Source organism: Rhinolophus hipposideros, assembly GCF_964194185.1.
Source record: "Rhinolophus hipposideros genome assembly, chromosome: 17".
NCBI classification, from domain to species: domain Eukaryota; kingdom Metazoa; phylum Chordata; class Mammalia; order Chiroptera; family Rhinolophidae; genus Rhinolophus; species Rhinolophus hipposideros.
Window position 1 is genome coordinate 51034919 of NC_138063.1, and position 15511 is coordinate 51050429.

Here is a 15511-nt window from a genome sequence, read left to right on the forward strand (position 1 = left end):
AATGAACCAGCAACCCTGTCGTTCAGAGCTCCGCGCACTAACCAAATGAGCCATCCAGCCACCCCACCTCCATTTCATTTAATTCTTTTTCTAGACTTCTCTCCTGGTTTTTCATTTAGGGCATACTTCTTTGTTTCCTCACTTTGGCTGCCTCTCTGTGTTTGTTGCTGTGTATTAGATAGATCTGCTACATCTCCCAGTCTTGCCGGGTGGCCTCATGTAGTAGATGCCCTCATGTAGTCAGTGCCCTGTGGGGCCCAGTCGCTCAGTCTCCATGGTCACCTGAGCTGGACGCTCCAGGTGTGCCCCTTGTGTGGGTTGTGTGTGCGCTCCTGTTGTAGTTGAGCCTTGATTGTTATTGGCACATTAGTGGGTGGGATTGACCCTCATGCTGACTGACCATAGGGTTTGTGCACATTAACAGCTTACAGGGTTGTTGTGCAAGGAGCTTACCCCACAGAGCAGGACTTGCCTTCGTGGGCTCTGGTGCCTGCTGAGACTGCTCTTTTGTTGAACTGCTTGTGGGGCTAATTGGGTGGTGCTCTGCTGTGGTCCATAGCTGACCTCTAGGTGCGTTGGTTCCTGTGCTTCTTAGGAGTGGCTCCGCTGCAGGCCCTGGTCAGCCACTGCCTGTGACTGGCCGAGGACTGTCAGGTAGGAGCTACACGGCAATCTGCAGTTGGTCATTCCGTGTGCTGGACCTGGAAGCACATGGGATAGACCAGGCTGTGAATGCAGGACAGCTCCCACCCATATTGGGCCTAGGGTTGTTCCTGCAAAAAGCCCAGGACATTCTGAGGTCTGCTGCTGCCTTCCAGCTCCCATAAGGCTCAGCTGCTGAAAGAGCCTCGGGCAGTGCATGAGTTTGGTGATGTGGGGTCTTGAGGGAGTCACCAGGTGAAACAGGAGGTGTTCACCAAGGTAACATAAATTCTGGTTTGGTCCCAGTGCTGAGTATGGAGCTACTTAGCAAAAGTCTCAGAGCACACTGAGGCCAGTCACTGCCCATCTGGAGCCCACGAACCCTCTAGAGTTATCCAAGAAACAGTGCAGTGTGGGCAAGGCTGGCTATTGGGGGATAGGGTCGTCCTGCGTGTACAATTTGGATATGGTTGGTCCCACGGTGGAGTGGGTGGAGTTCACCAGGCCAGTGTAGAGTCAGATGTGGCTACATATGGGAGGGCTCAACACAGGAAAGATGGCTCCTGCCTGCCCTCCTGCTAGTTGTACAGGAGGAAGATTCTACACTGGGAAAATGACAACTATTTTTCCCATTCTCCCCCTTAAGCCGCACAACTTAGTCTCTTCCCATATTTCTCTGATTCTTCCTGAGTCGCCATACCTTCACCGGAGCCCAGGATAAGGGCCTGCAAACGAGTGAATTTGTGTGAGTCCTTTAAAAAAATGTCTGTGTTTATGGCAGCCTTACATTTCTCATGGATGTTCGAAATCCCCATTGTTTTTCACAGCCAGGTATCGTGTGGGTTCCTCTTCTTGCACCGATACTCTGGGTACTCAGTGTGGGGCTGGGGTCTCTGCACTCTTCATGGAGGGGTGACCTCCATAGCCAAGATATCCCTCCCGATTCTCAACAACCACACGTGTGTGGGGCAGGCCTGTTTCATGTTTCTGCCACTCCTACCTGTCTCGATGTGGCTTCTTTATATACCGAGTTATAGGACTTCTGTTGAGTTAGTTTTCAAATGGTTCTCTAGATTTAGTTGAATTTTAACGTCACAAGAGGAGGCAAGCCAGCATTTACCTACTCCGCTGTCTTGGATTATTGTCAGGCCTGTTATTGTTTTCTTTGTTCCATCTGTTTTTCAATCTTCAATTTTTCATTTCCTGCCTTGTATTGGATTATTTCTGCATCTTAAAATATTCCATTTACGTGACTAATTGTCTGAGTTGGCCCACACTTTCCTCTCAAGTGTGAACTTTCTTTTTCAGTAAATCACTTTTGCTTTCCTACAAAAAATTCCATTTTAAACCAATGTCACCTCCATAAATTTAATAAAAACTAACTAAATAAAAATTCCGTTTTATTTAATGCCATTTTTATTATCTCTTTGTGTATTTTGTGTAGTGGTTGTTCTAGTGATTACAGAATATGTTGTGGGTCCAGAACCTAACTATGTATTACATGCTTAATATTTGTTGATCGAAGTAATATTTTTGGAGTCCAATTGTGATTTTTATTCTTAATGTTGAAATTTTCTAAGTAAAGTTATTGAAAAATAATACAAGCTTTTTTAAACATACATTCTATTAATATAATATTATTGTCATGTACAGTTTTTTCCAAAAAATACTCATAACACTCCTTTGTTCACCAATAACTTTGATGTGCAAAGGACATACTGCCTTATCGTCATAGTGTTGCCTAGGCTACTGCTTGTTGACATTATACAGCTCAATTTTGCTTTGAGTGAGAAGTTTTCTGTTATATATGACTCAACTCTTACTCTTTTATGCTTTAGACAGAGTGCTGTGTTTAAGTGATTCTGTTTATATGGTAATAGATGAAACAGTTAAATAAATGACCCCAAGGTAAATTCTGCCTTTTGTGTGTAGAGTCAGAAAGTTTTATTTCTTCTAGTTGGTTTCCTCTATAAAAATGAAAGGTTTGAACTATTTGAACTCTGGCATTGTTTTTGTTGAATTATATTCTAATTTGGCTATATCCATATTAATCTAGTTTTAATAATTTACAGTTTAACTTAATTCATTTAAGGGATATTTGGTTATCTGTCAAAACCAAACAAGTTTTAAAGCACCAGTAGAACAATTTGAAGAACATACAAAATTTTACTAATTCTCTGTTCAAAGTATCTGAGTATTAGTTCACATAGGTACTAGAATGTAGCTTTCTTGGACCTATGAATCTATTTATAGGAAATTTATAGAATGAAATAGTTAAAATTAGGCTTTCGTTCTGCTTGTTGTTATGGTCCAAGTCCTGCTCCTGTTGGTTGGCCTCAGTCTGGCCCAGTAGTGTGCAGTTGAGCTTTCTGTGATAATAGAAACATTGTATATCTACACTGTATAGTGTGGTAGCTACTTAATTTAATTACTTTAACTTTGAACAACCACATGTAGTTTATAGGTTGCCATACAACACTGGTGTAAAAGCTTATACCTAAGCATAAGCTTCTAAGAGGGTTCTTGCCCTATTAAGTCAGCTTGCAGAGCAGGCAACAGAAGGCTGAACAAATTGTAAAGAAAATGATACATGAAGTAATAATTATAGTACAACATGATAAGGATTAAATCAATGAGTAGGTTGATAGAATCACTAAATGCCAGGGGATGTTTGGGAGTTCAGTGAAGGATAATAAACCACTCCAGAGATTTTAAGTAGAAAGGGTTTAATTAATTTAAATTAATTAAAAATAGAATTAAATGTAAAATTACCAATCAGACCTATCAGGTTCTTGGTTGGATGTTTACAAATAACTGGCAGACCAATGCCGAATTACCAGAGAATCTATTAGGAGTTTCTACCTCTAGAGCCAGGCTGGAATGACAAACCCTTTGCCACTGCTTCCACTTTGGCTCTTTCTGGTTACCCAAAAAACTGGAGTTTGAATGTTAGTCTAAAGAAGGTGGGAAGAAATATAAAAGTAGTTCTCTTTTTTCCTGTTCAGTGACAACCTGAGTGGACTTGAACAAGAGAACTTGAATTAGAAGCTCATATTGTTCAGTGAAAACTTATATAGGTTATAATAGCCTCTCTGAGAAAATAAATTATGGAGACAGAGAAAACCAAACTGCACTATTGCAAATTGCATAAACAGGTTTTATTGTGTGTGTATACAAATAATCTTTATATATTTATTCTTTACAGATCCACGATGAGAAGACTGATAAAAGAAGAAGCTAGCTGAAGAGCTATAAGATGCCCAAATCTGGGTTCACAAAACCAGTTCAGAGTGAAAATTCTGACAGTGACAGCAATATGGTAGAAAAACCATATGGAAGAAAGGTATATGATTATACTCAAGATTTGTTGACCCTTTTGGAACTTGGTAAAGTTCCCAATTTAGTATTTTTAGTAATTACTCATAAAATAAGCAGTGTGAATGCCAGATAAATCCAAACCATTTATCTAAGTCTTTTAGAAATAAATTGGATTCCAGTGGATGAAGATTATTTTTCATTCCCTAAGATAACACAATTACTAAGATCACACGATTACTTAAGAGATAATCATTGAAATAGGAGGAAATACAAGACCTCACAGTCATTTGGCATTTCTCCACCCGCTGACCCCTAGGAGCAAAATACACATACACAGTAGCAATTCCATTTTCCATGTCTGTAACTTTGGGTAAATTTACGTAACTTTTCCAACCTTAGTGTCTCTCTTTCTCTGTCTAGCCCTGTAATAGAGGACAGTAATGCTTTATAGAATTGTTGTGACAGTCAAATGATATAAGTATTGTGCTTAATACAATGCTTGGTACACAGTGCTCAGTTAATGTTAACAGTTTTTGTTAGTTGCAAGACCTGTGATTCTTTTTATATCTATTCTTCACTCCCATTTGATTCCGAGTCTCAAAACCTTGTGTACTCTGCAAATGTCTCCTAACTGGTTTCACTATCTCTAGTCTCTCCATTATCTAGTTAGTCTTACACATTATCTTTGATTTTTTTTTTTTAAGTCTTTTTTCCCCCTAAGCCATTTTCTTGTTAAAAGACGTCTGAAATTCTTCCAGTGTTTGGCTAACATGAGTAAAGCTGCTGTGAACATGTGTATACAAATCTTTTTTTTAACAGTTTTATTGAGGTGTAATTTATATACCATAAAATTCACCCATTTACCGTATAATTCAGTGATTTTTAGTAAACTTAACAGATTTGTGCAGTCATCACAATCCAGTTTAGAACATTTCCATCCTTGCTAAAAGATTCTCCTGTCCATTTATAGTCATTCTGTTCCCATGCCAAGCCTCAGACAATCCTAAATCTGCTTTCAAAATCAGGAAGTGTAAGTTTTCAACTTTGTTTTCAAAAGTTATTTTGGCTATTCAGGATCCTTTACACTTCCATATGAGTTTTAGGATTAGCTTGTCAGTTTGTGCAAAAAAAATGCGTGCTGGGCTTGTATTGAATCAGTACCTTGAATCTATAGGTCACTTTGAATAGTATTGCCGTCTTAACAATATGTCTTCCAATCCATCCCCACAGAATCTCTCTCCATTAATTTAGATACTCAGTTTCTCTGAGTAATGCATTGTAGTTTTCAGTGTACAAATCTGGCGTTTCACTTGTTAAATTGCTCATATTTTATTCTTTTGGACACTATAGTAGGTAATTACATTTTGGATTTTTCATGGCTAGTATATAGATATACGATTGATTTTTATCTGATCTTGTATCCTATGACCTTACTAAATTCATTTATTGATTCTAAAATTATGGATTCCTTAGGATTTTTTCCATGTGGGATGATGTCATCTGCATCTAAAGATAATTTTACTTCTTTCCCAATATGGATACTTTTATTTCTTGCTCATTGTACTGGTAATCTCTGCCTTTTTGTTAGTGTTTAATCTGCTCACATTTAATGTAATTATTGATTTATATCTGTTATTTTGCTCTTTGTTCTTTTATTTCATATCTTTTTGTTTCTGCCCCATCTATGATACCATTTTAAAAAATATTTTTCAGTGTAAATTTAAATTTTTGTGGTTTTCTTCAAAGTATGTTCCTTGAATTATCTTAAAATGTTGATCTAGGGATTATAACATACACTCTTAATTACTACAGGTTAATGTTGATTTAATTCCAATATAGCTCCATTTTCTCCCCTTTCTTTGTGTTATCTATGTAATATAGTTTATGTGTATATTTGTTATTAACCCAACCACAGAATGTTATAATTATTGTTTATACAATTTTACCTCTTAAATAAGAGAAGAAAAGAGAAACTATATTTATACAGTTTCTTATTTTTACCTACAAATTTACCAATTTGGGCAATTTAAATTTTTTCCTATGGACTCAAGTTATTGTTTGGTGTCATTTTCTTACAGTCTACAAGAATTTTCCTTAGTATTTACTGTAAGACAGATCTTCATCCATGATTTCTCTCACTCTTCATTGATCTAGGAATAACTTGACTTTGCCATTTTTAAAAACAGTTTTATTAAGATATAATTCACATACCATACAATTTACTCCTTCAAAGTGTATGATTCAGTAGTTTTTAGTGTATTTACAGAGTTGTACAATCATCACTATCAATTTTAGCATATTTTCACCCAATAAAAGAAACCCTATGTACCCATTAGCAGTCACTCCCCATCCTGTCCCCAATTTCCACAGCCCTGGGTAGCCACCAGTCTACTTTCTGTCTATGTAATTTTGCTTATTCTTGATATTTCGTATAAATGAAGTTATGTAATAGATTTGTCTTTCATGGCTGCCTTTATTTTCAAAGGATAGTTTGTTGGATACTAAAATTCTTAGTTAACTTTTTTATTAAATTGAATATGTCATCCCACTTTCTTGCTTTAATTGTTTCTGATGAGAATTTTGTACCTTTGTCCTGATTATAAATTTTTTTTTATTGCTGTTCTCTTTTGTCTTTAAACAGTTTGACTGTAATGTGTTTAGGATCACTTTGTGTTTGTCTTATGTAAGGTTTGTTGAGCTTCCTGGATCTGTAGAGTAATGGTGTTTTATGAAATTTGGGATGTTTGATTTACCAGTTTTTTTTTTTGGGGGGGGGGGGCATCTCATATCTGCTATTGAACATATCTAGTACATTTTCAGTTACTCTTTTCAAATCCAGTATTTCCATTTTTCCCATTTTGTAATTTTTTTATTGATATTCTCTGTATGCTGTCATTGTCATATTTTAATTCATTAAACATTGTTTAATTTCTTTATTTCTATCAACTTTTTGTCAAATCTAGTATCTGGGCCCATTCAGAGAAGTTTCTATTGAATACTTTTTCTTTCCTTTTTTGTATATCTTAACTTTCATTGAAAACTGGACAATTTAGGTCATATATTGTAGTAGTTGTGGGTTCTCATTATTTCCCACCTGAAAGTTGTGATTTTTGCTAGGTTTCTGTTTTGTTTGTTTGTTTTTAGTAAAATGTCAGGTGTTTATCTGCAGTATTTGTCACAACCATTGGTGTCTGTTTTTTTCTTTTTCTTTTTTAGTCTTGTTTCCTAGGGGTTGCCCTTTTATCTACATGGAAAAGTCAGCAGCCATTGATTGGTCAGATGTTGTACTCAGACATTATGATCCAGTTCACCTTTTGCTGACAGATTTCTGTGTGTGTTGGGGGGTGCATTCAGTGTTCAGGTATTTTTCATATCTGCCCTGGCATTTACTTTCTGCTGGGCTTACCCAGATTTTCCTTATGCAGCCTCCTAGTCAGCTAAGACTGTGTAGATCTCCCCAGGATGTACATGCAGTCTCCTAGTCAGTGAAGGATATGTGAAGAGCTTAGTCCTGCTCAGCTCTTCCCCGCATATTTACATGCCTGGCTGCTTCCCGCTCAGCTGGGGATGTGTGGCAATCTTATCTAGCACCCTGTATGTCTCTCTCATTTCTGCAGTCTCCCTGTTAAATTTCTGACTTATCCATCAGCTGCTGCTTCCTAACAGCAGGACCACATCCTTAGCGTAATAGAACTGTTTTTCCCCCCTCTGTTTCCTACCTTGTTTGCTATTTTTATCAACAGTGTGGCTGGATGTGGGTTTTTAGCCCTCATCACCGACACCAATTCAGGTCGACACTCTAGCAGCAAAGATGCTGGTTTTCACCACCAGCCCCACCCTGGTAGTAGCACTTTATGTAAACTAAACATTGGCCAGGGAATAAGAGCAACCCCAGGCAACAAAGCCAAAGATACTCACTGTTCTTATCTGTAGTGTTTTTCTTGAAAATGCTTCTCAATTTGTTGTTTACTTTTGTTCAATTTCTAAAGCCTTGAAATGGTTGTTTTGTCCAGATTTATCATTGTTTCTTGGGAAGATAAGTTGCCGGTATCTCCATTCACCATAAAAGTTTCCCCAAATGTATTCTAATGTGCCAAATGTGACAAATCTTAAGGAGAGTGACATCATTAATTTATTCACTTTATCCAACAAACCTTACATGGGATTCCTGTTGTGTTCTTCTGAGCCTGCACTTCCCCCAAAATGGTCTCAGGGACTGTACTTTGAGAATTTCTATACCATTGTAAGATGCATACTAATGAAAGTATTGAGTATACAATAAGAGAAAAAGGAGAAAAGCAATCAATTTTAAAAGGTTCGTGGATGGTCTTGCAATAGAAAAGATACTTAATCTGGATTCTGCACGATGAATAAGTATATGACCAATAGGAAAATAGGAACAAAGGGTTGTCCAAGCAGATGCTGTAAAAAAGACATGAATAGTAGTGCCTATGAGATAGAATGTAGCCTATGAAGGGTGTAAAGTAGGCGATGAGCATTAAACAGGGGCCAGTTCATTTTGGCCTGTGTGCCTTGCTAAGGATCTTGGAATTTATTCGTAGCCATCCATTCAGAAGGGAAGAGCCATAGAAACCAGTCAGAGTGTTTTTTAAAAATACAAGTAAAAGCCAGTCTGGACAGTAGCTGCAGAGATGAAGAAAAGTTGGCAGATGTAAAAGATGTTGAATGAATTAAACTTATTTGTATATGTAGTCTGGGTCCACTCAGGTTGATTGGATGTTTCCTGAGAGGGAATTCAGGGAAAGGAACCAGTTGTTTTGAGAAGAATGTTTGGTTTGTACTTGTTGAATTGAGTTGGCCATCAGAACACCGAAGTAGAAGTGTTAGTAGGCAGTTAGATATGAATCTAGCATTCAGAACAGCTAGGTTGAAGTAAATATATGAGGATTTGTGGAAGAGTAACCTATAGAAATGGAGATGCCACCTCAAGAGTGGGGCAAGAGTGGATGAGAGTGTACCCTGAGGAATTCAACTATTTTAGGAGGAGTCAAGACACACGGAGTGAAGAGGACAGAGAGAAACAGGAGAGATTACACAGAGAAGAGTGGCCAAGGGAATCTGTGTGCCAAGTGACACAGGTTAATAGGAAAGATGAGGCCATTGCATGTTTTCAGTTGAGACAACTTAAAATGACCTTGGTAAAGTAATTTTAGTAGCGTGCAGACAAAATACAGTGTTAGATTTGAGGAAAGATTTAGAACTTGTATTTCTAAATGTTCAAATGTAGTAAAGGTTACATCTGTGAAATTATACCTGGCTGCTTGATGTTACTTTTGGAGTTTGACTGTATAAAGCTAAACTTGCTGAAGCTTTTACCTTCCTATGTAAATACTTTGTACATATCTTTTGAAAGCCTCCACTAAATATACAGAAGTGCCTGAGCATTGCCGTCATAGAAGTATGATTTCTTAAGAGTGTAGTGACAAGAGCAAAAAGCAACACACTTTTCACTAATATATTTCTATTAAAAACATGGTTTAGGACGGCTGGATGGCTCAGTTGGTTAGAGCATGAGCTCTGAACAACAGGGTTGCCGGTTCATTTTTCACATGGGCCAGTGAGCTGCGCCCTCCACAACTAGATTGAAATCAACTGAGCTGCCGCTGAGCTGCTGGAGGGGCGGCCAGACGACTCAGTTGGTTAGAGCGCGAGCTCTCAACAACATGGCTGCTGGTTCAATTCCCGCATAGGATGGTGGGCTACGGCCCCTGCAACTAAAGATTGAAAACGGCAACTGGGCTTGAAGCTGAGCTGTGCTCTCCACAAGTAGATTAAGGACAACGACTTGGAGCTGATGGGCCCTGGAAAAACACACTGTTTGCCAATATTCTCCAATAAATAAAAAAAGTAAAGCAAAAAACATGGTGTAGGTAAATTAAGAATACTTATTAATCACTAGATTTATAACGTAAGTAGGAAGGATATATACAAACTACTAGATTCCTCATTTATTATTAACTTTTGCCTTATCTAAAGGGACTTCTTTGACTATTCAGTCTGTTTAATCATTCAATATTTTTTCAGGATTACATGTTTGTTTGGATAAGGGTCACAAGCTCTTCTTAGGCAATATACATGGTGCTTACTGTCCTGTTTTGGGATTTTCAAGCAGCTTGATATCAAAAGCTGTTGTTAGAAATAATTTTCTTCAGTTTTTAATAGATATTTGATTGCTTGTACCTTAAAAGAGGAAGGGCCATAATTTCCATACCAAATTTCCTGCTTATAGACCATGTTACTGCTGCGGCTTGTAACAAAATGAAGGGAGGGTAGGAGAGATGAAGGCATGACCATATTATTCACCTATATATTTACAAAGCATATTCTCATGATTATCTTTTAGTGAGTGATTGGCATTGAAGCTAGCCTCTACCTTTTGCTGAGTTTTTTTCTTCCAATAAAATTTTAGGGCTGTTACTGTTATGAGCCTAAATTAATAAAATCTGAACCAAAATTTAATTTCTTAAATGCATTTAAATAGAGCACAAGTTTAAATAATACATTCTATAGCAATATACTTTTTCTGTAAAGTGCTTTCATTACCTCGTTAAATATTTCAATAGGGGTTCACCAAAAATATCTACTCACAATTTTTCAAATATTTTATCCTTTCGCTGTTAATCTGTAGGATTATTTTTCCCTGTTGGTTTTGGTTTAGAAATTTTTCACTGCAGTTTTTAGTGATGAATTAGTATTTACAACTTGCAAAACAAAATCTTTCATAAAACCTATGATAATGTAATTCATAAAGTGTGAGAGAATTTAGGTTAATCATTGAACCGTCTAATAAGCAGCTCTGTCCTATCCTTTTCATTATCAATATATTATAGTTCAGACCTTCAATTATCTTCTATCCAAGTGATAATTGATACTTTTTTTTTTTTAATTTTTTATTGGGAAACACTATGTTTCTCCAGGGCCCATCAGCTCCAAGTCGTTGTCTTCAATCTAGTTGTGGAGGGCGCAGCTCACTGGCCCATGTGGGAATCAAACCGGCAACCCTGTTGTGCAGAGCTTGTGCTCTAACCAACTGAGCCATCCGGCCACCCCTTGAGACATTTTTTATTCAAGTACTGTAATGCTTGGTCACTGTAGAAAAATTAGAAAGTACATATAAGAATAATGAAAATAAAAATTGCCTTGTCAAAAACTGCAAGAGCTGAGATTTACTCTACCCTACTTGAAAGCTAATCAGTTTCATGGATGCTGGCGGAAGATGTGAGACTCCTGGGTCAGATATAAAGGAAAGTCTATTTCTTATAGCAATAGCAGTAGCCATATATCAGCATTTGTGGCTGTTCCCTGAGCTCTGTTACTCACAAAGGGATGCAGGGAGGGCCAGGTGACACTACACGTATGGTGGGTTGTGTTACAGGAGAGGAATTGTATAATACATCTTTAATAATGGGCAGTAGGTCTACTTGACCTTTGCCCCAAAGGGAGAAATTATTTATTATACTAAAGAGTAAAAAGACCTGCCCTTTGCTCCAGAGGGAGAAGCTGTGTCTTCCAAGGCTATTCTCTATACAGATATCCTTGAAACGGTAGTCCAGAACAAAGGGAGTTAGTCCCTCTGCTTGCAAGATGTGTAGAAATGCAAGAGAGCCACAGAAAGTTGTCTCTCAACATACCTGAAATGCCATTACCCACAGATAGCCATTAACATTTTGGTTTATATCACTTCAAGAGTTTTCTTTTTACTTGTGTGTGTGTGTGTGTGTTTGTGTGTGTGTGTATATTTTTTCCCCCCTAGGTAAATTTTTACCTCTTCTGTTTTCTAACTGAGTTGGTAAAGACTATGAGTACATTGTTTAATAGCAGCAGTGATAGAAGGTCATTCTTGTCTTGCCATTCATTACTGGGTAGGAATGCTATTGTAGGTTACTGAAAGAAAAACATTAGTTTAAATAAAAAGGACTTCAAATTTTTAAAATAATAAACCTAACAGAGTCATACCCTTTTTTATGCCAGGGATACGGAAGAATGTGCCAGTGATTCTCTCCTGAATTGACAGAGTATTTATATCATTTGGTAATACAGCAATTTCAAGACAATCAGAAGTAACTAATTTTTTGAAAGTTACTTTCTCTAGGTCTAAAAAGAATTTTTAAAGTATTAAGAATTTCACAAAACCCTTTAAATAACACTTTCAAAGACAGTTTTATTTTACAGAGAACAGAACAGGTTGGTAGTAGTTAGAAATATTCACACTAATCACCATATTACACAGGAAAGCATGATCAGTGTATTCTTGTGAACATTTTCCATTTAACATGTTATCAAATTGGTTTCCTTTAATTTGTTTTATGGCACAGAACAGCATCTTTACTTACACAGGTGCAACAGAGAGAGAAGGGACATCTTCATGTTTTTTTTAGATTCTTTTATTAATAACATTCATATTTCTAAGGCAAGTCTCTAGAATTTTGTTGGTATTAATCATGCCTTTTTATTTGTCAGTCCATCCCTAACCACGAACTTTATTCAGCTCGCACTCAGGGCCACTATTCAGCTGCCTTAATAATCACCCCAGAGCCAGGAACCAGATAGTAAGAGAAACAGCACATATACCTCCTAAGCCTGCTGAAACCACAGTAAAAACGTTTGCCTTCATTTCCCTCCTCTCCCTTTGCCACCTGACCCACCCTGGTGCATCCCCATGTCGCCCTGTGTGGTATGGTGTGCCCCCTCTTCTTACCAACTGGCTTTCAGTGGCAGTGGTCTTCTAATATGTTGGCCTCATTATACCTGAATAATAATAAAACCTACATTTTTAAGCAGCCTTATAAGCAAAATGTATGCCTGTGAAGCTCCATTTCATTGGCAGAAGTGGAAAAAAAAAAGGTTAAGAGAATTTTACTTTATAACTGGGAAATAAATAACACGAGGCTTTTATTCTTCAATATCTGTACCAGTTAAAATATAGGGGAGTCACATTCTCTTCCTAATTATGTAATAGATTTCTTAATAATGAACCTAGAGCCTGTTCAGATGATATTGTCACCGATTAAAGTCATCATGGTTTTTCTTTAATATTTTGATCCAGTGAATTGTCTTAAGATTTTCTAATAATGAGCTATTCTTACATTCTTTGGATGAACCCTGCTCGACTATGATATCTTTCTAAGACACTAAGTTAAATTTCACAATTTATTTAGGACAGTTTACATTTGCACTTATTTCATAAGCGATATAGTCTATAATTTTTTTGGTACTCTTCTTTGGTATCAGTTTTATTTTAGACTTATAAAATTGATTGGGTAGCTTTTCTTTTGTGCTGTAGCATAGTTATATGAAGTGGAGAATATCTGTTCCTTGAATTTTTTTTATTTAAAAACTGTAAAATCTGGGCTAGGTACCTTTTTTTAAACATAAAGCTTTGGCTGTCTACTTACTGTCTTCTCTGAGTATCATTGATCTATTCAGGTTTTCTTTCTTTCATAACTAATTGTAAAAATGCATGTTATTTAAGAAAATAATCTGTTTTCCAGGTCTTAAATTTTTAGTGGTATAAAAATGAATACAGTATTATTCTTTTGTAACTTTTTAACATGTCTGGAATTATATTCAGGTCTCAGTTCTAATCTTTATTTTTCTCTTTTCTCATTTTCACGGTTAGACTCACTAAAAGTGTTATTCTGTTGCCCTTTTGGTTTTATTGATGAATTCCACTTTTTAAAAAAAATCACTATTTTTTTTTTTAATACCCCTTCTTCCCCTCATCCTTCCTTTAGTTTATTTTCTTAGGCTGAAAGCTTTTTTAGTGTCTCCTGCAATCTCAGTCTACTTCTAATTTGCCTCTGAGAATCTGTACAGTTATATCTATTTATTATAGTTTGAGGACTATTCTTTTAAGCTCTCCTGCTACATAGCTCAGTTTAGATGTGCTGCACCAATTTGGATGTTGGATTATAAGAGTGAACTTGACAACAGCTATACACATGACAGTAGGATACTTCACCTGAGTGGGCACATGATATTAATAAAACACAATTTGTTTAATTCAATCCAAAATCACTTTTTCACCTTTATATTTGTTCATTAGTGATAATATTTGTTATACTTAGACATAGAGTCTTTTACATTTAAGATTTTGTTTTTTATTGTTTTAAAATTCTATTATGTTAAAGTATGGGAATGTGAAACAAATTAGAGAAATGTTATAATGAAACTGGTCTTGAGTACATTGAGGACAATAATAGTTTATAATACACTCTCTACATTTTTGTATGTTTGACAATGTCCTTCATAAAGTATTTTTAATAGTGTATTGCTTAGCTAATGTTGTTATAACTCTATTCATATTTGATTTTTTTAATAGAGTAAAGACAAGATTGCATCCTATAGCAAAACTCCAAAAATTGATCGAAGTGATGTGGGCAAGGAGATGAAAGAGAAATCATCCATGAAACGTAAACTTCCTTTTACCATTAGCCCATCAAGAAATGAAGAACGAGATTCAGATACAGGTAGAATATTTTGTTGTTTTTCTGATAAAATCTTAATCATCTTTTACTATGATTTTTCTCATATCATTCTTCTTGCACCCCATTTTATAGAGAAATATTTGTGTTTCAGTATTCCAGATTTATCATTTTGGGGCAGAAATTCATATAGTTCTCACCAAACATGATTTCTAATCAGAGATAAAAACAATTTGCTTTTTTCCTTAACTCTCTTAATGTTCATTACAAATCACTTTCAGAACGTAATTGTTCGAAGAGCATTTCAATGATGAAATTTATTCAGTGATAGGGAGCATAGGATGTGGTAGTTGTGAGAAAAAGTTGTTGAGTTTTTGTGGACACATTATTGATCCCACTAAAGAAAAAAGCGTAGGCATTTTAGATTCAGAAATCAGAAATATGTTCCCCACTGTGCCAAAAAAAAAGAAAAAATATATATTGATCCTAACTGCCTAATCCCAATTCACAGTACTTTTTTTCTCAGTATTCTTATATATCAGAAATGATACTTCACATCAATCCCAATAATTCATAATAAATTAGAACCTTATTACCACCACATAATAAATTTCTAGATTGTATCTTAGCCCTGAACTAATAATTTCTTGAAACTAATATAAACTTGAATGTTTATTATGTAATTATCATAATTGTTTTATCCCTTGCCTGAAATATTAATAATGAATTGTTCTTAAGAATGTTTTAGCTTCACTCACAGAAAGTTAGTGTTCCATCCTGAGTTTGTGTACAGAGATTATATCCTACTTACAGCTTTCTAGCCATCTTAATCATCAATACTGGAATGACCTTGTCTCTGGAATCGATGAAAATACCCCAAAGACTTTTGAAATGTCCTATACTAACACAGCTTTAGAAAAATAATTTTTAATACACACTTTCAGTAATAGGTAGGTAGATAGTAGGTAAAGTCTCTTAGCTTGGACTAGAAATTGTTCTTAAACACTCATGACATATTTAAATCTTGAAAATTACTCTTTTGTGAAGTAATTAAGAAATTGTATGCTTTGCTCATTTTGTTACACTGGCTTTTTCCATAGATTCAG

At 36.0% G+C, this 15511-nt stretch overlaps 1 protein-coding gene across 3 annotated transcripts in view; it reads left to right on the plus strand.

Annotated features, from left to right (window-relative positions):
• The window catches only part of ANKRD12 (ankyrin repeat domain 12), a 130561-nt gene that overhangs the window by 29587 nt on the left and 85463 nt on the right, over positions 1–15511 (plus strand). For all 3 annotated transcript variants that reach the window (XM_081079025.1, XM_081079027.1, XM_081079026.1), the window contains exons 2-3: positions 3848–3985; positions 14303–14450. In XM_081079025.1, coding sequence (XP_080935151.1) covers positions 3899–3985; positions 14303–14450 — 235 coding nt within the window. In that variant the 5' untranslated portion in view covers positions 3848–3898. The remainder of the gene's footprint in view (positions 1–3847; positions 3986–14302; positions 14451–15511) is intronic.